Here is a 25,338-nt window from a genome sequence, read left to right as displayed (position 1 = left end):
ATCTTTCAAAATAAAAGCCCCTCAGGCGCGCCGGTAGTTGAGTGGCTAAGGCACGCACCATGTACAGAGGCGACCCAGGTTCGAATCCGGCCTGTGGCACTATTTCCTGCATGTCTCTCCCTGCTCTCTTCCCTGTTTCCGACTCTATCCACTGTCCCTCTCTAATACAGGCACGAAAAAGCCCAAAAATAAATCTTAAAAAAAAAAAAAAAAAAAAATTTAAAAATATAAAAGCCCCACAGTAAGGTGCACCCTGGACTGGTTAACAGTCAATTTCACGGTAAAATATCTGAGAGACAAACTGAAACTAAAGAGCTCAATGCAACTCTTCAACAAAATAGCTAACAGAATACAAAACACAGTGAAAGCTGACCATAAGATCTGAAAAAAACAAATGTGTATTTTCCCACAAAGCTATGACTTTTCTACACCACAGTTATGTGAACTTTTCAGTGTTCCTACAAAGAAAGCCTGTCTAGTTCTGATGGGATTTCAATGTCATCTGGTTGCTAGGAAAGGGAAAAAATAGATTCCTCTTGATCACCTCTGGACTATGCGGGGTCATGGGTACATGACTAGTAAGCAGGGATGAGAAATGAAAAACCACGCAGGGTCTGAGAAGGCTACTGGGATCCAAGGCTACAGTAAACAATAATCCATCACAGGAAGGTCAACTCAGCAGCAGCCTTGCACTTTACCAGATGACATGACATGCTGATGGTGAACTCTATGTGAAAGGCAAGCAGACCAAAAAAAGACCACATAGAAGTACATAGTTCTTTGAAGAGGTTAAAATTCAAAGTGTAGAGCTACAGAAGAGCTACTCACTGAAGGCTAAAATAAATCCTGGCCATGGACTGGCCTGAAATTGTATTTATTTTTGAAGTAAAGTGCTTTACTGTCAATATTTAGATAATCTTTCTCAGTTTACAGGAGGAAAAATCACATAAGGAACAAATCAAAGAGGCAGAAAGCATGCTTTGAAATATTTCCCACAATGCTAAGATGAACTGAGGCACCTGTTATTTTTGTCAACATTTTCTTTTTACTCTGATACCCCACTTTCAGAAACATCATCTCATAACATTTCTATCTATACAATTCTGTGTGGCTTCTTGACAATGTGAACTATCTAAACTGCCCAATTACAGACAAATAGCCTCATCTGTAGACCTGGTAAAACTGTGTAGAAGAGATGCCGCATGTCTTACATCACTCTTTTAATCTTGCACAGGCACCATGATATGACCTAACCTAACCCTAGGGCCAAGGTCAGAGTTCACAAAGTTAATCCAAGTATCCATGTGAGCTTGGCTTCACTGATTACTGTACAAACCACAACTTTCTATTTTCATTTACTGATTGAAACAGGAGTTTACATAATAGATACGATTTTCTGATTTTAACTCTGACGCCCAGCTTCCTTCAACTTTAGCAAATACTTCCCTGATTAAGAGATTGCTAGAGATGTGATTGTTGAAGTCGGGGCTGTTTCTGATACTGATGTTTAAAGTAACAACTGAGCTGTTTGGAGGTACTGATAAAATTACTTTTGTCAGTACTTCTTTTGAGGTTCCTACAAAAACAACATTTTCTACAATGTTTGAAAAATGATCACCACCATAATCATCATCAGGTGACTTTCTCAGTCAAATAACAATCTCTTGTATGTACTGGATGCCAGCTTAAAATGATGGGACACAGCAGATAAACATAGGCTACTGACACCAGTTCATGTCACAGTATTTGATGATAGGCTGATGTCTCTCAACAGGGCTGATATCAGCCAATACTGACTTTAGACCGATGCATCAGTGTATCTCTAGCCAGTTTTTCTCCTCTGAAACTGCTGCACATTAAAAAGAAAAAATATCTTATGTTCTGTTAATCTTTGCACACCAACTCTGAAACTTCAGTCCGTCATTATAATTTTTTACCAGAAGAGGTTTAGTTTTTTGTGGGGTTTTTTTGCCTCCATTAGAGCCATTTAAATGGGAAGTTGACTACTGAGAGTGGAGGCTGCAGCTCCTTTCTCTCCCTCGCACAGCAGTGACCTTACTGTGAACACCTTGATTTCCACATGTATCAAGTAACCATGGTGCATGATGCATCCTCAACTCCATAAAAGCTGGGGTGCTGAGTAAAATGTCGGTTAAAACAAAATGCAATACAATGCAAATCTCATCAACCCATATCTACATCACAGTTCAACATGTCAGATAGCCCTCATGGCCTCCCAAAACAATTTGAGATTTTTTGTCATTTGACCACAGAACAGTTTTCCATTTTGCCTCAGTGCATTTCAAATGAGCTTTGGCCCACAGAAGATGGTGGTTTTTCTGGATTTATGTTCACATATAGCCTCTTCTTCACACGCTAAAGCTTTAACTTACATTTGTGGATGGCACAGTAAACTGTGTTGACAGACAGTGATTTCTGGAAGTGTTCCTAGGCCAGTGTAGTGATTTCCAGTAGATGATCTTGCCTGTTTTTTATGCAGTGCTGCCTGAGGGCCCAAAGAGCACAAGCATCCAATATTAACCTTCACCCTTGCCCTTTACGTCGAGATTCCTCCAGATTCTCTGAATCTTAATACGATGTACTGTAGATGGTGGGATATTCAAAGTTTTTGCAATTCTAAGTTAAGGAACATTTGCTGAAATTGTTCCACAAATTTTAGACAGTTTTTCACAGATTGGTGAACCCTCTCTAAAATGCTTCATGTCATGTTACTGACCTGTTGCCATCAATGTAATTAGCTGCAAAATGCTCCTCCCGCTGTTTTTTATGAGTACCACTTCCTTTTTTGGAATTGGGGTTGTAGATTAAAACAACAACTAAATTTGGCACAGTACTGTGACGCATGAGCCCTTGCAAAAACACGTATGAAGATCTCTGTCAGCATGGGCGGACCAAGTTGTCAGTTTTTGTTTACCAGTGAGTAAAAGAGCCACAGACAAAAGTTGTCTTCACTTCCATTCTTTTTCTTCACATGATTTGGATCTCTAACACAGCAGCTTGAACCTACAAGGAGGTCGGTGCTCTAAAGCTTATGGCAGGGAGGTTTTAAAGCCTGGGGCAAGTTGGATCAAGCATAGAAATCTTGCACCAAAAGGACAAGAATTGAGCAAACCCACCCAGCAATGTCAGAGTGAACATGTGCAAAACAGTTTTCCATCATGGAAGTTTCAAGGTAACACAACCAGCACACCAACCTCCCACATGAACAAAGAAAGCTGTCACCATGATAGATCCACCTTGATAAAATCCTAGAGGTGAGTTCATACTTTGCTGGTAGTATATCAGACTGGCAATCTGGTTGCCGGGGCAGTGTATTATGTATGTCTCTAAACCAAACTGCCATTTGCTGTTTGAGAAAACTTTGACCAAAATGTGGGAAACAAAGGCTGAAATGGGGCTTTTGAAACCTAATGTGTGCATCAGAATAACCAAAACATACTCAACCTAAGCTAGAGATACAAATGTAGGTCTCACCCACTGGGATACCACAGCAGACACACAACAAAGCAGTTTTTTCCAGTGAAACGCCTTTGCCAGCAACTATCTCTGCCTCATACCAAACTCATCTCGTCAGTGTCAAGGCCTTTGATTTAAGACTCTCATATTTTTGTGTTTCATTTGTTTTGGATGCTTTTCAGCTCAGGAGGGAGCAGGTAAGGAAGAAAAATAGATAGAAAGAGCAGTTTTAAGCCAGAATCAAGACTCCGAACATATCTAATCCTCTATTCTCTTCAAAGAAATACAAAAGAAGAGCTTCAAAAAAGAATCCACCTCTCTTATCTCTCTTTAACCACTACGAGCTGGTCTATGTGGTGTACATTATTTCCTCAGCTGCTCTTGAAAACATACTCATTTAGAGTATCTAAAAAGACAGAGGGACCTCAACCGATGCAAACACTGACATTGTCTACTAAGCTACATCACACCTCTCTAATGCCATTACTCACATGTGCAAGTTTAAACATAATTACACAGAGGAGGTCTAGTGTGAGACAAACGTAGTGTCTCTTTCCTCCGAAATAAAAGCTAAGGCAAGCTGCCAGGAATATCTTTCTGTAGCCTCCAACACCAAAACGGGATCCCCACAGCTTCAGTGGGGAGGAAACATTGACTCACCAAATGGTCAGAGTGAAACTACAGGAAAAAGGAAAGCTAAAAAAAACAGAGGGGATGCAGGAACAACCTTGTGTCTTAGAAATACACACAGAAATGCACATGGACAAATATGTGGTTCTTGACCCTCCCTGTGACCCACTAGAGTAGAGGAAGTTACATGGTATGAGGAAGAGTCTCATTTCCTCACTGAAGACACTTTGCAATTTCCACAAAACCTGACGTCAGTCTATTCAATATCCACTTGACCTTGTATCTGACTTTATTTCCTGGTCTCTTCTGTGTCAGATATGATAAGTAAAAAGCATAATTATCATATCTATTGTTTCTGCAATGAAGCACTCACAACAATCCAGCAGCTGACTACTACACATTCAGTCTGCTCTACTCCACAATTCCACTGAGAGAGGCAATCACAAGTAGGCCAGTGTGCTCTTATTAACTGACCATGGAGCTAAAAATGGCCACAGTGGTTTGCAGGCTGTAGGTACGGTCGTACAAGCAGTGTTTTGGAGGCCAACTAACACAGAACATTATAATCAAATGTTCCACAAAATTATGATTGGCACAGGAAGATAATCCAGTGTCCAAGACAACTGTGAACACAGCCTGATGGGTTTACTTGTTTGCTACAGTACAACTGTCACTGTTTCTACTTTATCTCCAAGAATATTTACGTCAGAATACTTTGGGTTTCATAATCCTAAAAAGATACAAGACAGTTCAGACTTTGTTGGATGATAAAGACAGATACCAGAAGGACAGAATTTGAATGTTACTGATGTATGCTAGAGGACATAGAATAAAAGGAAATAGATATTCTTAATGACATTTAACCATATGGTATGACTTAAAAAAACATTTAAAATGTTTGACTCTGATGCAGTGCAATTGAATGAATTTAGTTTGAGCCTCTTACATAAAGACATTTCACTTGTTTCCTGAATGTATATTTTCTTTTTGCATCTTTCTAAGATATTTCTTGGAATCACTTACAGACAGCTTTTACTCACCTGCTGACTTTTGGTCAATGTTTTCTCTTAAAAGGATCGATCCAGGAACTGCTAAGGCATCGACATCTTTTAGAAAGTGTTGATAAAGCACTAGAAAAAACACAAGCAATTCCCAACTCTCATGGCCTTAGAGCAGTGCTTCCCAAACCTTTTGTCCATGAAGCTCTCCCTATATTAATCTAAGAAAGCTGAATCCCCTACTTGGACACCCCGAGATGCCTTGCTTTCAAAAATCACCATTAGTTCAAAGTGTTTTCATCGATAAATTCCCAACACTATAGGCCCTAACACTAGTTCTTACGGTGAGACTTGAATAAACTATCCAGCCAGTGCTTGATTATGCCTCATTCCCCAACCCCTGAGAGCTTTGGCGCCCAGTCCCTAGGTTGGCAACCAGGGCATTAAATGGTAGGAAGTTAGGGTAGGAAAACTTATAAAAAATAACACTACATGCACGAATACAACCAAAATGACAGCCAAATAAAGACTGAGGGGTTCACAGTTTGTCATTTTACAATGAACAAAGAAAGTTGGTGAGTCATGCATCCTTTTATATTGCAAATATATTTTGCATACAACAGAGAGCTTTCTTCAAGCATCTGGGTGCAATGGCAAATATTTCGGCCAGTGGATTATCATGTAACATTAAAGATAGACCCATTACAAGTCATCTTACATCTATAGTCTCGCCTATTTACTTATACCCAATTGTTAAACAGACGTGGCTGTTACTTGTATTGGATTTTCTGTTGTGCTCTATCATGGGTTGAGTCATAAATGAGGGAGAAATGAGAAAAGAAATGGAATTGCCCTTCTGAGATATATAAAGTTGTCTCAATCTGAATAAAACAGCACCCTATGAACCGTTTCATAGCAACAACTGGTACTTAAAAACACCAAAACACAGGAAGAATACGGTTATATAGGAAGCTCTGTTACATAATCATATGATCAGCAGTAGAAACTTTTTACATAACGGCAAAGCATTGGAGAACCAAAGAAAACGAAAGATTGACTGTTTCAGCTGCTTTTCCAAGCAAGACGGTTTTAGTTTCATTTCATCCAGTCAAGGATAATGTTGATTTCCTGATGTTTGTTACAAATGTAAGCATAAGTGCTCTCTACCCTGTGTTAACTCAAAGATGGGTTGTTTGTTTCACTAAATGTGCAATCCAATCATGTCATCATGTTCCCTTTTAATGAACTGAACATAAAGAGCATGCTTCTCAATGATCTTTTCTATTGTGTTGATAAATTGGGGATGCAATCCAATCCAGCAGCTCTGCAATGAATACCCCCTTTTAGCTGAGAAGGTGTCAAACAGATGCTGCTTCTAGTCAGTTGAGGACACATTTTATCATGTGAGATCATCTGACTTTGTTATGAGAAATGTAAGCTGTTTTTGTGGTTTGCAAGATGAGATGAGCTGAGCATTTAACAAATAACAAACATAATACAGTTCAAATTTTACCTTTCAAGGAGTAATTATGATTGCTTGATTTGTTTGCAATAGACAACTTGCTCTTTAATTTACAAGTTAACCAAAGTTTCACACCGTCAGTGTCCTAATTAAAATATGTGAAAGTCTTTTGGTGAACATTTACCACATACTTTCCTATGAACTGCACTTTTATATGCACACAACAAAGCTGCAACCATTTGCAAAGTAGAAGGTTGATTTTTTGAGGCAAAATTTATAGGCAACTATTTAGATAACTGATTTCTAAAAAATGCAGCAAAAATGTCAAACATTTGTGAGTTGAAGCCAACTACACAGGAAGCATATTTGTCTGTTTGGCTGCCCTTTGCCTGTCTTGAAAAATGTAAAAATAGTATGGAATAGCTACCCTTCTTGAAATGACAATGCAACTCCAACAGGCAAGCTTCTCACCAACACTGCAACCAGGAATGGTGGAAGCAAGGCAACCCACCAGTTCTCAAGCTGCATCTTCTTGGAACAGTGCTGCTTCAAATGGGCATTGCATATGTCCTGATAAATGTAAGATTTTATTTTTTTACCATTTAATACATTCAACTTAAAGTATATATTTGATACCTTAAGTTGCAGCACTAAAGCGTAAAGTAGAACAGCAAGTTAGTCTTAAACTGGGACTTTTTTTTACACCGCGGGTTTAGCAAATATCTCCATGATCTTTTTCTCCCTATGTCAGTAGTTCCAACAACAGTTGATAATGTATTTTTCTTGCTTGTTTTTTAGCAAATTAATCAGTGCAACAAGAAACATCACATCTTGTGTCTTAAAAGGTTCCTACAAACTTTTAACAATCAAATTTAAGACTATTCTTACTTTTTTTTTTAAGGATCTGCAGAAACCCTGGTCTGAGAAAGTACTGTAACGTGACACATCCATGTCAGAGAGTTCATGTTAAAGCCATGAAAATGGACAACTCAAAGACAGAATTACTGAGCAATAAAAATAAATAAATGATCAAAAAAGGCAATAACTGTCTGTGCATGACCATCACTAACTTTAGCTCTAAATTATTTACGCCCATGACTTGTGACGCACATTTCCATTGGAATGAGAAACGGCTACAGCAGATCTCCACATGGAGGTTAATATTTACATAGGCTGGGAATGGATGAAGCTGAACAAATAGGGCTAATAGAAAAGCCTGTTTTAGGCTGCCTGGGAACAGTAACTTATTCATTTCCCTTGTAACTGTTTAGAGAGACAGGCAGACGGTGCTTCAGTCTATAACCTGGGTTCGAAAAAAAACATGGTGAAAGAAGGAACATGCAGGGTTCAACTCTGTTGACACATCTAGATTTATTTCATGTGTGCTCAGCGAAGTGTTGAAGCTCTTTTGAGTCAAAGAGAGGATTTTTAGTTCAGGTTGGATAGGCATAGAACTGTTTCAGTACTATCTGGCACTACTTGTTTTTTCCTCATATCATTTACAGTGACACAGTATTGCAAGTCTCATGATGATATTTCCAGCAAGTGTTGCCACACACTGTTGTGTTGAAACACAACAGTCACCTGACAGGCCAGTTACCCTCAAGCAAAACTTAGGACATAATCTAGAGAAGGTCGCACAAAAAGGAAGGTTATATCTTTAAGTGGATGAACAAGTTAGAGAAACTCCAGTTCCTCATCTGATTATAACTGTCAACAAGCCTCAGGCCTACAAATGGATCCAGGATGGAGCAGAGCCTTTCCTTACGAATTTAAGAGAAACATATGGTGGATAGATGCCTGACATCTGAATCACATCAAATTTAACATATGTGAAACTTCTCGAAACTGTGTGAAAGGTTACTGGGGAGGAAAAGAGGGAGGATGTGAGAAGGTAGAATGTAAGCAGGAACAGAAAAATCAGGAAATATCCAACTGACTAGAAAGTCATGGTTTAGTGTTAGGAAAAGATGGAGAAAAGATAAACTTTGTTCAGGTACAACTAGACCAGTATTCAATGAGTTTAGTAAGTGCCTGGGCAACTTTATAGTGTGATAAAGCACTAATCACACAAGTCTTGAGTTTTCTTTGATAGCAAGTACATCTACATGACATGGATATAGATGGACTGATGCAGCATATTGCTAGAAATCATTTACTATGAGAAGCTAATGATTGTCCTGCTGCTTGTGATGTGATTTCATGAGATTAGAGAAAAATCATGCAATGCTGGATAATTAGACAAAAGGTGAAACCAGTAATGCAAGCACACAAATTTCTTTTCAAAACAAAGCTGATTGTGCACAATTCTTCCAGTCTTCATCTTAAAAACTGCTTAAGCATTATTTTGGCAGATGGTTAAGAATTACAGACTAATAACACACATTTTCAGTGAATTTACAACTGAGGGCACTTAAAGGATTTGTAACAGATGAGCCTTTTGAATTGCTGCGATGCAATTTGATTCATCTCTTTAAATACTGTTCCGTAATTTAACCATTTTTTTTATGTCTACTGTGTTTTGCCTCTTTTTTCAGGATGCTTTGATTTTATCTGATTTAATTTTACCTTCTTCACTTGGCCTATTCTGCTTTTGCTGTTTGTTTGACTAATCAATTGATATTTTTAATTTCAAGCATGTAAACAGACACAAAGGATAAATAGAAGAAAGAGAAATGCAACAAACAATGATACAGCAAACCTAAAAGCAGTATCTGCTAACAGATTCAGCATTAAACAAATAGTGCAGGTTTAAAAAAAGGAGTAGGATTAATTTTACACTTATTTTAACTCCCCCCTTATTTACCATTTTAACAGCACATATTAAATACAGTTATCTGGGTTCTCAGGACCCAAAAGTAGGTTGCAAAGCCAGTCTTAGTCAAGTCTGGGATGTGTGCCTGGAAAAGCAAATGTAGTAAATAGTTGATGATGTGCTTTTATTTTAAAGATGTCTCCATCTCTTTGTCCCATCAAAACTTTTGGTCCATCTCTGCCACATTTTTATCAAAAACATTTGTTTATGAGTGAAAAATAGACAAAACTTGGGCTGCAATTGATCCTGACACTTGACCAGTTGAGAACTACAGATCTACACTGAATTATGGCTGGGAAATTAATTGCATATAAGATGAAATCGCAATATGGCCTGCTGCAATTTTCAAAACACAGAGAGTGCAATATTTCTTTCACGTGAAATTTGTGTCAAAATACCAGATTGAAACTTTTTTGCAGCAGAGGCATTATGCATTGCATATCATGCAATCATTCTAGTGGCATATTTTTAGAATAGTGTACAAAAAAAGTCCTATTTTGTTCATGTTTGTATTTTTTTCTTGTTAAATATGAGACTTAAAAAAAATTACCATTTCCTTTATTACAACAGTTCATATCCAATTTACTAAATTGGTCAAAAATCATCAAACTTAGATATTTTTTCAAAATTGTTCAGTTCTAGTTTTAGTCTACTATTGCGTTGGTTATAGTTTAGAATGAATTACTGCTTGTTTTTGTTGAAAATACATTAAATGAGGAACTTAAGAAATAATCATGTATCAAACTGCAATTGCAATATTGTGTAAAAAAAATGCAATTAGATTATTTTCCCAAATCGTTCAGCCTTACACTGAATCAATACCAGAAACAAAATAAACAAGTTACATCAATCTCTTTTCTTCTATATACTGATCAAAAATAATAATTCTAACTATTATAAAAAGACACACAATGTGCAGTGTGTTTTATTTTTTAGGTCAGAACTACATTTATGTATCGGTATCAACAGTTGTAGAGGCCAAAATAAATTTGAAAATACAGGCATATTGGATTTTGGCAAAAATCTGTTATCATCCATCTCATCATAAAATTGCTTGTTCATTTTTCAACTGTTCCACAAATCCACCCAATGGATAATTATGTCTAAGCTATTTTCAAACATTTTTAGGAGCTATATAATTTTTTTCTTTTTAAAAGTATTGCTAAATCCCAAAATTTCTTCAGTGATGATTTTAAAGTTTCCAAAGTTTTGTCAATGCTAAAATGCAAGGAACTAAACAGCACCAAAGAGTGAATCAAGGACCAGTATGAGGACAAGGTCAGGAGTCTAATATTTTCAAACAAACTCATACTTTTCAGTCAATTGTGTTATATTTATAGCAGAGCAGCATTGATTGTTGTGGCAGAAATATACTCACTCTGGATGCCATGGTCAAGCAACTAAAATGGCAGCTGTCCGAAGAGAACATAAGAAAAGGAACTCGATCCTTTACAGAAAGTCACCTGAAGTAGCAGATGATTTGAAGGCATAGTGGTAGTTTGTAACCTCCATTTGTTATTTAAATAAGTATTTAAATAAAACAAACACTATAGTATCCTCCCAGATCCTGAGTAGTGTTTGGGTGTGTGCTGAAGTAAGTTTGACTGTTTAGTGTTTTCTGAGTGACGGTTCCTCCATTTGAGCCAACATAAACAAAAGTGTTTATTCTAGAGAGACAAAGGCTTCCATTGGAGAGCGTACAACAAAAAAGTTCTGATGTTTACAGTCTTAAAGATTGTGGCAGCGTGAACAGAAAGGAAGAGCCCTGCTTTGAAGTGAAGAATAACAATAGTACTCACAGTAATGACAGCTTTGCTAAGGCAGAGGGAACCCCTGCAGCCATACTCGGTCTCGTCTTGGGACTTGTAGTAGCTCAGTGTGTTGTTTTTTAAGACCACCCAACGGTCTTGCCATCCATGAATGTAGTTTGTCCACTGAAAAATAAATAAAGCACCTGTTATTAATACATTTGTATGCTGAAGGATCAGGAAATGTGTCAACAATGGAATGGAGCATGACGCCTTTGCAGTAACCTCCTTTACAACATAATTATTCAAGGACTGTTGTGTTGTACTGAAGAGCTGCAGCAAAATAAACAAAGTACACTGCCAAACCTAATGTCCCTGCTCTTTAGGAAAGCTGGCTGACACATGCGGGATTTTACATAAGTTGTAGACTCATTAATCCTCACAAGACCTATGACGTGTATTGGGCTCAGTATGATTGAACAGGTGAGCTTTTCTGGTTACAGATCTGCTTAATCTTGCAATATGCTTGGTTAGCGGGTCAGCGTGCAATCTGTTTACAGGCTGCCAGTGTACAGTGAGATTAATACCACATTAGCTCGCCAGCAGCTTAACTCATTTAAACTGTGGGCAATTTGTCCCAAACAAAGTCTTTCCCAAGTACATGGAAGTGTATGGCCAAATAGGTTATCCAGAGTTAGTATAGCTGTAGGCTTAACTGTCTGTTTACAAAGGAAAAATAGAACATGTAAATAATGGCCTGTAGTGTTATTTATATAGTGCACTCACTTTACTGGCAATATTGTCCCCACACCTCACATACTGTTGTTGGGTGTACCACTATACCATCTCTATTAGAGTAAAATAGCAGAGAAATATGAAACTATAACAGCACTGTGACATAATATCTTTATGACTTATAATAAACCACCACTATAACAGAGTTTTAATTAAGTTTTCTGGTTATCAGCAAACATATCTTATCACGTTACTGTTTTGTCTACTGTTTATTCATAAATACCTGACAGCAGCCTGAAGCACAATATCATAACCAGTGCTGTGAAAAGAATTTCCCCCTTGCTGTTTTCTTTTATTTTTTATATCAGTCTTGAATAGGTTACAAAGCAATTTCTAAGGCTTTGCGACTCTAGTGAACCATGGCTAGAGCCATAATCCACAAATGGAGAAAACGCTGAACAGTGGTAAATCTTCCCAGGAGTGTCCAGTCTACCAACATTACATTTTCACATAGGGTTGGGTAGATTTGGCTGAATTTTTTTCCCTTACAAAATTAAATCATCATCGTATATTTGTACAATATCAAATATGTCTGATGATCTGAAATATTGAGGTGTTACATATGTGAAATAAACAGGAAACCAAGAAGGTGGCAGATACTTCTTCACAGTGCTGTACATCATGGGAATAAACTTTTCTCAAAGATTCTTTTAAACTAACTCAGCTAACAACTAACTTTACTCAGTTAAGAAAAATCCTAAAGTCATGGTGGAAGGTGATCTGAATTCTAACCTGGGAAAGCCAACATTTACCCTACATTTGCTGCCAATTTCCTCTATTATTTGTGCATGTACTGGTTACAGCATTGCGTACACATTGCCACTGATATGGCTAATTAAAAGTAGCATCCTGAAATTAATAATACTCTTTGGTTTTACCAAACATTTCAATAACAAATTAAAAACCCTTTAAAGGCAGATTCACGTCCTACAAAAAGTACCTGTGAATTACATAAACTTTTTCTTTTGCTTCTTAGGGGATTTCTTGAGTAACCACAGCCTGCTTCGCAATCAATTAGAACATTGGTGTAAGGAAGAAAACTTGTGAGTGAAGCCACTTTGACCGAAGGTCAGACCACGGAGTATGTGATATCTTATAAATACACTGGGACCATCATGGATTCAAACTGGACTTTGAAGCTAACTAAGTCAATGTGTGAAAAGGCTGACCAGCATTTGTGTTATCAGGAAAACTCTCGTGCACTCACATTAAACGAACCATAATGACCGTGTTTTCTCATGCTCTAATTGATTCGATTTTGTTCTTTTCTCTGGTGTCAAGGTTTGGTCACATCTTTGAAGGATAGGAATTCCTTTAATGAGACTGTTTTATGGTCTGACTGGCAGTAACAGCTCTGCTAGGCATCTTTCTCTACAGGAGAGTTACAGCAAATCATTACCTCTATTGCAAACTCCCAGTACAGTACATGCATATTCAAGCCAGGCTGTGGGTATTGCTCTGCTAGGCTTTACTGCTGCCCCAGTATACATGCACGGCAGGAGAACAGATTTATTGACAGGAGCATGTCTACTTCTACTCTGGTAGTTATTAAGGGCCTCCTTCTGCTGACTTTGCAAACAAGTTAACAACAAGTTGCAACCAGTTATCAAGAAATAAACTGCTTGTATGTTGAACAGCTAAAGCATGGACAAATTTTACAGCTCCCTACATTTTGGCTTTGTTTTTGGTCTTCTTGTTGCTGTTTTTGATAACCTGTTGTTGTTGATTTGTTGTCATTTTAATTTAGTTATTGTGAAGCGCTTTTTGACCTTGTCTGTGAAAGGTGCTAATCAAAAATACACCTAATTACTGACAAATATAATGCATGCTGTTGCTCTAACTTAGGGCAATATTTAAGGGCAGACAACAACAAAACTTTGACTATGCTATACGTTTATGCATCTTAAGTCAATGCCTGGTGTGGAAAACTAGAGGATGTGCACAACATCCTAACCAGTCTTATCTGACTGAGGTGTAAAAATGCACTTTCTAGTTCGACTTTGAGAAATTTGATTTAGCATGATTTCAGTGGGACTTGCATGTTTACATGCATGCTAAAAGTCCAGTTTTAGTCAGATAATGCTCTACGTTGAAAAGCATACACACAGAGCTTTAGGTCCGTACAATCCATTCTTTTCCGTATTTCTGCCCGCTCTTTCAAAGCTTGCAAATACGGACCAAGCATTGCAATACCCCTAATAATCTTGGGTGCAGTGCTGAGCAGTAGCCAACAGTTCAAGCTGGATCAGCAAAACACGACAAAGATGATTAACTTGAAAAATTGGGGAACTTTACTCTGAATATTGTGCAGAATATTGTGTGTGTTGTTAGAAACACCAAACATTTATTAGTATGATGTTAGCTCATCTGGGTAAAGGGGCGGAGAACTACAAGAAAAGAGCTGGGCAATGGACGGACGGATAAAGCAGTGAGAGTTTTGGAGCTCCATGTGAGACAGCCAATGTTAATTTTGGTGACTATTTTAATTTCAGTCTTGGTTTTTGTCTTAATATTAAATATGTTATTTATCTTTAGTCACATTTTAGTCATTTGTACTCTTTATAGTTTCACTCTAGTTGACAAAAGCCCAAAAACATTTTAGTCCTGTTTTAGTCCATAGAAAGTGATTACATTTTAGTTTTTACTTTTAGGTAAATCATGTATTCTCTTTACCTGAATCTCATGCCAAATCATACTAGCGTGCTAGTGTACACCCTGCAAAATCAGGGATCTCTACTTTCAGCTGAGAGGCAGAAGAGCCACTGACCCATTGTGTTTTTGACAGATTTACCCACAGTGGAGAAATATCAAGGATTCATTAATGTCCAATAAAAACTAAATAACATTTTAGTCTCATTTTAGTCTCCTTATTGAAAACTAAACTAACTTTAAGTCATAGATTTAGTCATCAAAGATATATTTTTAGCCAGTCTTTCCCGTGAAAAAGAGATTGCGGAACATAGTCATAGTTAAAGTTAACAAAATAAACACAGCAACCTCTAGATGAATCATTTTTTTATGTCCACCACAAAATCACAGATGCTTCGAGTGCTATGTGGGCAGTAATGACTGCATTGTTAAAAATGCATGGATCTGTTTTTGTATATAAAGGGAAAAGCCTTAATTTGGCAGGTTCTAACTGCATGTAAATGCACTGATGACTCCCACCCTTTGCACTCTGATTTTGCTTCTTCCCTGTGTGGATGGAGGGTTTTGGTCCTAGTTGGTGCAGAACAAATGGCTTTGTTCCTGCTGCTGTCACTGTACTGAACAAGCTGTAGCTTGCTCATACCCATTTATTTACATCTTAAACTTAGTCTGAGTCCTTTAGTTCCTTTATTTGTGCAAAAGAAAGAAGATTAAATTAAGTCAAAGGTATGCATGTGCATATGAAATGCACAGGTGGGAAAAAAGAAACCCCGAAGGGTTTATAAGAGGATCCCACCCAACACATTAAAACATTTGAGGTCTGTCACAGTAGGCTATACAGGAAAATTAACATAGTCAAATAAAGTCTAAAAGTAGGAAGATAATACAGTTTACAGGCTAAAAAGTCCCTTTTTATGGTAACATAATGCATTTTAAAGATTGTTTTATGCAGCGCTTGCTTGAGATCTCTTATAAAACCAGAAATAGAAGTGCTACTGAGGAGAAAGCTGAGAAACCTCTGACGTCCTAAACTCATTTTTACCTTAGCTTTATGCAGAAGTTTATTTGTGATTCCTTAATTATCTAAATGGTTGTTTGTCTTTTACTGATATGCACTGGTTGATAGCATTTTGAGCCGGTTTATCCCTTGTTTGGGATATTCTAATCACGTTTTAGTTGGTTTTAAATAGTTTTATTTCTTACTGTTGTAATGTTTCATGTTGTGTCATAATGAATGTCATTATTTTGTCGACAGCAAAACATATCTACCTTTAATCCTGATGTTACTGACCTGGAATGAATAGCCTATTATGTCTTTGTCTTTCCCAAATATAACCATAAGATACCATAAACTATTTTAGAAAGATCCATGTCTTGAAAAAGCTGACAACCTTTCTATTTCCTCATTTTCCCCTTTTCTATTGTAGGGATTTCTAGTGTATACTTCCTGATCTTCAACGTGGAAATGTTGACAGACGTTGAAGATCCCTCTCCTAAACACAACATGAATCCGCATGAAACTCTAAAACACTAAATCATCACTGGCATGTAGACAGACGCCCACCTGGCAGTTATGCCTTCGGCACCTGGCGGTGACATTTGCCAAGCTAAGTAAGTAAACTTGGAGGAATATACAGGTCAGCCAAAGTGTTGCTTACCTTGCTGAGGACTCCGCTTAAGTCGCCGACACCCACCAGATGTCCAGACTCCTCTCTGGGCTCAATATCTTCCTCGGAACCGGAGGAGTTCCAGCTCTGGTTGTCTGACATTTTCTGAACGCTGTTTAGCTAACACTGTACAAGTTGGATTTAAAACAAAACGAAGGAAACCGTATTTGTAAGATGAGCTGTATAAATAGAGGAGCAACAGTTCACTCAGTCATGTTGTGTTATTATTGACTGACTAATACCTCTGAGTGCGAGAGGAGTTAACCCGAATAGCCGAGGGCTTTGACAGGATCGATAACCAGCTAACTCCAGTTAGCGTCAGTTAGCTTAAAAGGCTGGCACACATTTTGTGGTCAAGCTGTCCAGGTAATTAAACGTTAGCTGCACCTCCTGTACTGTGGAGCTGTCAGCTGTGCTTTCAAGCCCCCTTTCCTCGCCGTTAGTCCCAAAAGTGGCGAAAAAAAGGGTAAAAGGAAGACAAAATGGCTCGAAGAAAGCTTCTCCAGTCAGAGGCTTAATCCGTCACTGAGTTCAGTTAAAGGCAGTGGTCGTGTCGGCGGTTGTTTTCCTCTGCAGACTGGTGACAGCTCTCCAGATTAACGCCATGTTCAACTGACGTCTCGGGCTTCTTCTCCTTCTCGCTGGGTGAGCGCGTGCTCAAACTTGTGTGGTGCGCAGGGGCGCTGGCTCCGCTGACGTCACCAAATCCACTCCTAAACAGGAAAGCAGGCTCCGCCTCCTGTTTATAGAGCTCTGAAAATAGACGGGGGAGTACATCACAAGAGTCAGGCTTTAGGCTGCTGCAGGTGAGGCTTTTAGACAAATTTAGACTGAAAACATTGGGGGGAATTCCCTGAAACAGGATAAGACATCGTCATAGTAATATACCACCAATAAAACAAACATTACTTTATTTATACTTAGGTTACTTTTCACTTACTATGAAGCTATCAATATATTTATCAACATATGGATATTACAACTATAGTTTTTTTGGGGGGGGTGGTTTGGTAATTTAGATTCTTCAGGCAAGGACCAATATGGGATGCCTTCTTGATTTAACATTTAAACATTTAAAAACATCTCAAGTACAACAGCCACAGAACTACAGTATACTGAAACCTGCTTTATGAATGTGTTAATATCCATCAGCACTTTCTCATTACCTCTTAGAAAAGCATCATAACTCACCACATCTAAATACAATATTAATTCCCAAAAAGTTGGGGCGCTATGTAAAATGTAAATTAAAACAGTATGCAGTGATTTGAGAACTCAACCCAACATATAAACCATAAATGTTGTCCCATTCTTGTTTGATGTAGGATGCAGGCAGGCCAGTTCATTATCTTGCTAAAATAAATGAAATGTTTTCCCTGAAATACATTGCCTGGATAGGATATGCCAAGAAGGGCCTGCCTTCATAATTTGCTTGACATGAAGACTTTGAAGCTTTCTGAAGGGTTTGGATCTTGCTGTTGGGGTCAAGGGTCTTTTTAAGGAACTTTTTCAGATTATCAAAAAAGACACAACATTTAGATGGGGGCATATGTTGCTCTGAAACCTCTGTATCCACATACTAGCATTGTAAGTGCCTTCCTAGATTTGTAAGCTGCCCACACCATAGGCAATAGTGCAATCCATACCATCAGATTTGCAGGCATTTGAACTGTGGGCTGTTAACAACCTGGATGGTCCCTTTCCTCCTTAGTCTGCGTCCATGGTTTCCAGAAAGAATTTAAAATTTGGATTCATGTGACCACAGAACAGTTTTCCATTTAGCCTCAGTCAATTTTAAATGAGCTTTGGCCCAGAGAAGACCATGATCCAGCTTTAACTTGCTTTTAAGGATAGCACTGCCATCTGCGTTTACAGACAGTGATTTCTTGAGGTGTTCCTGAGCTCATGCAGTGATTTCCAGTAGAGAATCATGCCTGTTTTAATGCAGTGTCACTACGGGCTTGAAAATCATGACCATCCAATGTTGGCCTTCTGCCTTGTCCCTTGCACACTGAGATTTCTGCTGATTCTCTGAATATTTTGATGATATTATGGACCATAGATGATGGGATATTTAAGGCCTTTGCAATCTGACATTGAGAAACATTTTTCTGAAATTGTTCCACAATTTTTAGGTGCAGTTTTTCACATATTGGTGAAACTTTGCCCATCTTTACTTATGAGAGACTCTGCCTCTCTAAAATGCTCTTTTTATACACAGTCATGTTTTTGACCTGTTTACAATTAACCTGATTATTAGCACAATGTTTCTGCATCTTTTTGCCCTAGTACCACTTACTCTTTCAGCATTTTTGGCCTGTCCCAATTTTTTTTGAAATGTTTAAATCTAGAATAAAACTATAGAGTTAGAATAAAACTACTGACCATTTTTAATCCTACTACTAAGATTAAATCTAAGATAGCTGCCTAAATTTACATTGATCCTAGTCTGCATCACCCACATGCCCAGAATGCCAGATTATTCCAGCTCTGACTGTTTCTGCTTAAAACATCACCTGTTGTGCTTTTATAGTCCTTGACTTTATCCATGGTGAAGTTAAACACCTCCTCTTGAAGATAAAGGCCTTTATTGTCCCGGCAACACCAATTGTGTTCTCCAGCATCACTTTAACAATCACCCAGAGTGACCTGCATCTACCGCAAGCAGACATTTAGTGTATATGAGGCCTGTTCACAGGAACAGTCAGAGATACTGTGGTCAGATTATTATAAGCTTCTATCAGCAGGAGAAACCAACATGCTATTATCAGAGAATGATTTCATGTTTTCCTTGATGGCTTCATAACTGAGCTTTTATCAGCCTCATGTTTCTGCTGCTCCTTAATGCTTAAGACACACACACTAAAACAAATGAGATGGTTTATATAAGGACAACCTAGAGAGAGCATTATTCTCCAATTAAACACTCCAAATATTTAACACCATTATACTCAGTGACTCAACACATTCTGTCTTCTCCTCCTGCTTGACTTAAGCCTGTGCTTATGTTAACCATGAGTCAGGTGATAATCCTTTAGCAATTTAGCGCACACCTCTAACACCAACACATACACACCTCCCATAAGTCAAACAGCAGCATTAAAGTGGAGGCACTGGAGATGAGAGCTCTCAGCCATGTCATGGGGTTAGTGAGTCGGATGCAGCTTCACGGAGTCATGAGACCTGAACGAAAGGGAGAAACCACAAGACTTCTATTAGCCGCAACAATCCGGCTCTTCTCTAGTAAAAGGACGAGTGAGAGAGGCTGGAAGTGGTCGAAGTTTGAAACAATGGAGACCACAACATAGTAGAACCACTATCTCATTAGCTAGACTATTTTATCAGTCATTTCATGAATTATTGATTTTTTGACCAATTATTTCCTCCTTTAACCTCCCCAGACTCCACATGCACATATGAAGACATAACACTTTGACTTTCCTACAACACAGAGATAATTTATACGGCTAGGATGTTTGAGATAATGGTCCAACATGTCCATTGAAGTTCAAGTAATTTGCCTGAAGTTCTGGGAAAATCTGTCACAAATAGTTTCAGAAACTTAAAGGAATTTTTTTTGGATATTAAGGAATTAGCCTGTAAATTTTCAAGTATTTTTGTGGCAATTCTAGGGATATGTTTGCACTTTTTGAAGTTTCATTTGAGGTTTTCAGGAGTAAATTTGCTTTGAAATTGTGCAGCATTTTCGAGAGAATTTGTCAATTTTGTTTGGATATTTGAGGGAATTTTGGGGGGAAATTTTCAGGCACTTTCAATGGAATTCTGGAAAATGTATTCCTAATATTTAGGAAGTGGATTTGAATTTTTGGAGATAATTCACTTGGAATATGACAAGAATTTTTAAGGAGAATTCAGGGAATTTTTTGGGATGTTTTAGGGAATTTTCCATCATTATAATGGAATTTTAATGAAATGTATTTGTAAATTGCTAAGAAATTATAAGGGGAGGTCACTTGAATATTTTCTAAAACTTTAACAGAAGTTTGGGAAATATAGTTGTAATGTGGGAGAATTTAATTCATTTTTTTTAGTAAGTTTTGCTGGGAAATTTTAAGTCATTTTCATAGAAATTTGTGAAATGCACTTATAAATTTTGGGAATTTCATTGAATTTCTTGGAAAAATTTGCTTGGACAGGGTCACTCATTTTTATGGACTCTTGGGCAAATGTATTTATATTTTTGGGAATTTGATATGATTTTTTGGGGGGAGAAAAATCTCTTGGAGTATGCCAAGAATTTTACGGAAAATTCAAAGAATTTGTCCAGATGTTTTGAGGAAATTCGCCATCATTACCATGGAATTTTGGGGCAATGTATTTGTACATTTCTCAAATTTGATAAAGAAAATTTAAGGGGAACTTGCTTGTAATTGTAAGAAATTTTCACAGGAAGTTGGAAAAAAAGTACTTGTGTTTTTTGGGAATTGTTTTCAATTTTTGGGTACATTTTTGGCATTGTCATTGAAATTTAGAAAATGTATTGGTATTTTTGGGAAATTTCATATGAACTTGGGTAAAAGTTTGCTTGAAATAGTCAAAAAAAATTCAAGGAAATTTCAGGGAATGTCTGAAGATGTTTGGAGGAATTTTCTATCCATTTCCATCCATTTTGAATTTGATGCAATAATACAATCTAAAGAAACATAGGGACTGGGCAACAAAAGGCTGAAAAATAAGGGATGACAGATGAACAGCTGGAGATAGGATAAGACAAGACAATACTTCATTGATCCTCAGAGGGGACATTTTGGAGTATTTTGCAACCAATAAGGTTGATTGGCAACACGCCAAGAACATGACTGGGTATAAAAGGAGAACTGAAGAGAGGCAGAGTCTCCCAGAAGTAAAGATGGACAATGGTTCAGAAAAATGGTCCTCATTGTTAAATTGCAACTAATTTCAATATCCCATCATCTACAGTCCACAATACTATCAAGATTCAGAGAATCTGGAGAAACCTCTGTGCACAAGGGACAAGGCTGAAGGTCAGTACTGGATGCCTGTGATCTTCTTCAACACTTCCAGAAATTTCTGTCGACACAGTTCTTCATGTCATCCAAACTTGCAAGTTAAAGCTGGCTCATGCGAAGAGGAAGCCATGTGTAAACACGAGTAACCCTGACGTCTTCTCTGGGCCAAAGCTTATTTAAAATGGGTTGAGGCAAAATGGAAAACTGTTCTGTGGTCAGATGAGTCAAAATGTGAAATTCTTTTTGGAAGAAGAGGGACCATCCAGCTTGATATTAGGGCACCGTTCAAAAGCCTGCATCTCTGATGGTATGAGGTTGCATTAGTGCCTTTGGCATGGGTAGCTTGCACTGGAAAGGCACTATAAGTGCTGAATAGTCAATAGAGGTTTTTCGTCTCTTGCATGGTAGGCCGTGCATATTTCAGCAAGACAATGCTAAACCCTAAACCACATCCATCACAACCACACGGCTTTGTACTAGAAGAGTGCTACAGGTTTTTCTGCTCTGTATTTTGGACTGTATGAGGTGTATTGTAATTACAAATTCTGTTATTTGTAAATACCTTCCTTAGGATTATGAATGAAACTATTTTGCTAATTCCCGTTTTTACTCCAACCACACTGCTGATATAAAGATTAATGTGCTCAGTCCTAAATCAATAAATTCAATAAGGAAATAGGCAGCTTCAACAGGCCTCTCTATAACCTTTTGTTTGACTGAAGCAGCTGATTTAATCACAATGACATACAAATTGTCCCTGACTTGTGTGATTCATTTAGGGGCCAGGAGAGGACGACCATGACTCAGGCCGGCCTGATCAGACTGTAATGTGATTAAATGACATCCTCTTTCCAGCTGCATGTTCCTCACGGGTCAGCTGCTACAAGTGGGTAAAAGGGAAAGGAGCAGCTGGGCCAACCAGGCCAGGTTATTTAACTTCATACTAATGTCAAAGGCATCCTTTTTAAGGGATATTTATTAGTATTTTACACCAGCTGCATGTGGACGTGACCGCTGAGGAGTATAGTCAGAGAAGGGTCCTTTAGTCTAAGGAAAAGTATTGCATAAGAAACACCAGGAGAGGCTGGGGCAGAGTGACCTGCCTGACAAGCCCGCTGTGCCCTCTGCTGGTGGCCGCTTTGTACACAATAACAATGTGGGTGTGCTTGAGGTTTATCTCATCAACTTCAACAGCTGCGACACTAATCCTGATACTGTGACAACACTTACTGAACAACTTGGAAATGTTGCCAGGAAACCAGGCGGAGGAAGTATTACAGAGTTAAAAGGCTTCATGTGTCTCTTTATGTCATACTCACGAGTGCTGAGTAGCTCAAAAGGCTGAAAATACACTTTGAAAAACCCCTGCATGGTCTATTTTCAGGGCCCGAGCATTGGCCTCAGTCGGAAAGGATCCTATTGAAGTTGTAGTCATTATATTACTTTCCAAAGAATTGCTAGTTTTAGGGCTTTAGCATGCTCAGAAACTCACCAAACTTTCCCAAAAATTTGTCCACTAATGGAAATTTTTGTGTTTTGGTGGAACTGTGCAAATCCATCGCACAGGGGCCCCATGGCGGCCTCATACCTGAGACAGGGGACTGAGTAAGAGCTACAGGCATGAAACATGTGCATCAGGTCTGGACACAAAAAAATCTCTTGGGACCATCCTTATAAAATGTACAGGAAATGCCAATGGATACATTACATTTTAACAAATTATCTGATTGACTTCATAATTTTGGCACTCCCCTGCTGGCAACAGGAAGTTACACAATTGGACAATTTTTTTCAATTCTGTTACTGAGTTGAATATTTAAAGCTCAGATTTTGATAGAAAAACCTCAATAGTTGTCCACAATATCGACATCTTATTAAAGGTCACCCTGCTGCCAATGGTGAGCATTTTGAAATCTCGCCAGTTTGACAGGAAGTTAGCCTAATTCTGATCTGAAGCATCTCATTTAGTTAAAACTTTACATGTGTGATCAAGGCCAGTCTCTTACAGTACACAGTAAATTTTGGTTATCAAATGTACATGAATGCACTACAGACAGCTAGATTTTTTTCAGATGGACAGGCTATTTTCAGAAACTTGAGTTTTTGCCATTTGGGCGGGGCTGTAATAGGGGCCCACACTGTTACTTCTTTAAAGGGTACTTCTGGTGGTTTAAACCTGAGTTTTTCACTCTTTTAAGATGGCCTTGTGTCCCTTACAACCTGGAATCCTCTGTCAGAGGTCAAGGAGTCTTCTTCTCCTGTTTATCGACCACCACAATGTTTGTTGGTTGGATCCAAAACACCCACATTACCTAAGCTTGGGTATTTAACCATCTTAAGAGGTGTCTCCAATCTTGATCTCAGGACCTCCGGTCCATACTCGGCAGGTGTTTCTGCCACTTAGTTATGGCGTTCCATGCATATAAACCGATGTCCTCTGTGAACCAAGAAGGATAGCATTTCTCTGATCTTATACATTTGTATGAAGTATATTTGTTTCTTTATTCTTTCATAAACTAGTCACATATAGGGCAATCTCTCGTTCAGGATCTTTGTTGTGGAGACCTGATACGTTAAAAGAAGAGGCTGTTTCTGCAGCTTGCTGTTAATCACCACGCCTGACACCTATGGTGCCTCAGCTACAGTTTCAGGCTCCTAAATGCACAGTAGGCCCACATCAATTCTGCTGCCAGGGGTGTTCTCCAAACAACAGCAATGCATGATGTCAAGGGTGGCGGGAATTATGGGTGTGATTTCCTGCTACTTCCCCACCCACCATGTGATGAAAACAAACTCTGATAGAACTTCACAGGGGAAGTGTGGGACCTGCAGCTGATGGAAAAGAATAGCTGTGGATCATAACAAGTGGGGGCTTCTAGCTAGCTTGCCTCCAGCTTCCTAATGTAGCCACTAGTCTTTCATGAAGCACACAGTGTTCCCACAGCGATGTTAGCATATCATTGTGAGACTAATAAAGGAATATATTATCTTATCATACCTGTCATACAGTCGTAACACATCCCAACACCCACAGAAAGTACAGCTTTGAACCTTTGGAAATGTTTCAGAAATATAAATACCCAGCTGAAGCCTAAGTTTAGGTTTTTTATGAACTTTATGCAATGATTTGCAAATCTCATAAACATATTTTATGTTTTTAAGAGAGTATAAACTGCATGGGTCAGCAGGGACAGGGCAACAAAAGGCTGGAAATCTGCTAAAAAACTGCGTCTTAAAAATGTGGAACAATTTTAGAAAATGTTCCTCAATGTATTCTACCATCTACAGTTCATTATATCATCAAACGATTCAGAGAACCTGGAGAAATCTCTGTGTGCAATGGGCAAGGCCAAAGGTCAATGCTGGATGCTGGGGATCTTCGGGCCCTCAGGCGGTACTGCATTAAAAACAGGCATGGTTCTGTACCAGATGTCACTGCATGGGCTCAGAAACACTTCCAGAAATAATAGTTTATCAACACAGTTCAACAACATGCCATCCACTAAAGCAAGTTTAAGCTACCACTATCTCCTCTGTGCTAAGGCTCATTTAATATAGACTGAGGAAAAATGGAAAACTGTTCTGTGGTCAGAGTAATCACAATTTGACATTCTTTTTGGAAGCTACAGGCTGAGTGGTGTGGGCTCAAAAGGACAGGGACCATCCGGCTTTTTATCGGCACACAGTTCAAAAGCCTGCATCTCTGATGGTATGAGGTTGCATTAGTGCCTAAGCAGGTTACACAGAAAAGCCACTATCAATACTTAGATGTGTACAGAGGTTTAAAAGCAACATATGCATCCATCCAGACAAGGTCTCTCTCAGGGAAGAACTTGACTATTTCAGCAAGACAAGGCTAAACCACATACCACATCCATCACAACAGCATGGCTTCACAGTAGAAGAGTCCAGGTGCTGAACTGACCTGCTGAAAACTTTTGGACCATCATAAAACAAAAAATCAGCAAAAAAGACCCAGGACAGTTAAGCAGGTCAAATCTTACATCTGACAAGAATGAGACAACATTCCTCTTTAAAAACTACAGCAACTGATATCCTCACTACCCAGATGTTTACAGACTGCTGTTAAAGGGATACTTCAATAT

The 25,338-nt window shown here is 38.4% G+C and overlaps 1 protein-coding gene across 5 annotated transcripts in view; it reads right to left on the bottom strand.

Annotated features, from left to right (window-relative positions):
• Positions 1 to 16,894, bottom strand: part of LOC121525460 (ceramide transfer protein-like) — a 38,601-nt gene extending 21,707 nt beyond the window's left edge. For 4 of the 5 annotated variants that reach the window (XM_041811472.1, XM_041811474.1, XM_041811475.1 and 1 more), the window contains exons 1-2: positions 16,233 to 16,894; positions 11,182 to 11,316 (exon numbers count right to left, since the gene is read on the bottom strand). In XM_041811472.1, the coding sequence (XP_041667406.1) occupies positions 11,182 to 11,316; positions 16,233 to 16,343 (246 nt within the window). In that variant the 5' untranslated portion in view covers positions 16,344 to 16,894. The remainder of the gene's footprint in view (positions 1 to 11,181; positions 11,317 to 16,232) is intronic. The other variant, XM_041811473.1, reaches the window with a different exon arrangement.
• Between the last annotated feature and the right edge of the window lie 8,444 nt (positions 16,895 to 25,338).

This window comes from Cheilinus undulatus, linkage group 17 (assembly GCF_018320785.1).
Source record: "Cheilinus undulatus linkage group 17, ASM1832078v1, whole genome shotgun sequence".
NCBI lineage: Eukaryota > Metazoa > Chordata > Actinopteri > Labriformes > Labridae > Cheilinus > Cheilinus undulatus.
Note: the sequence above shows the minus strand (reverse complement) of the source record. Positions and strands in the feature narration are given on the sequence as shown.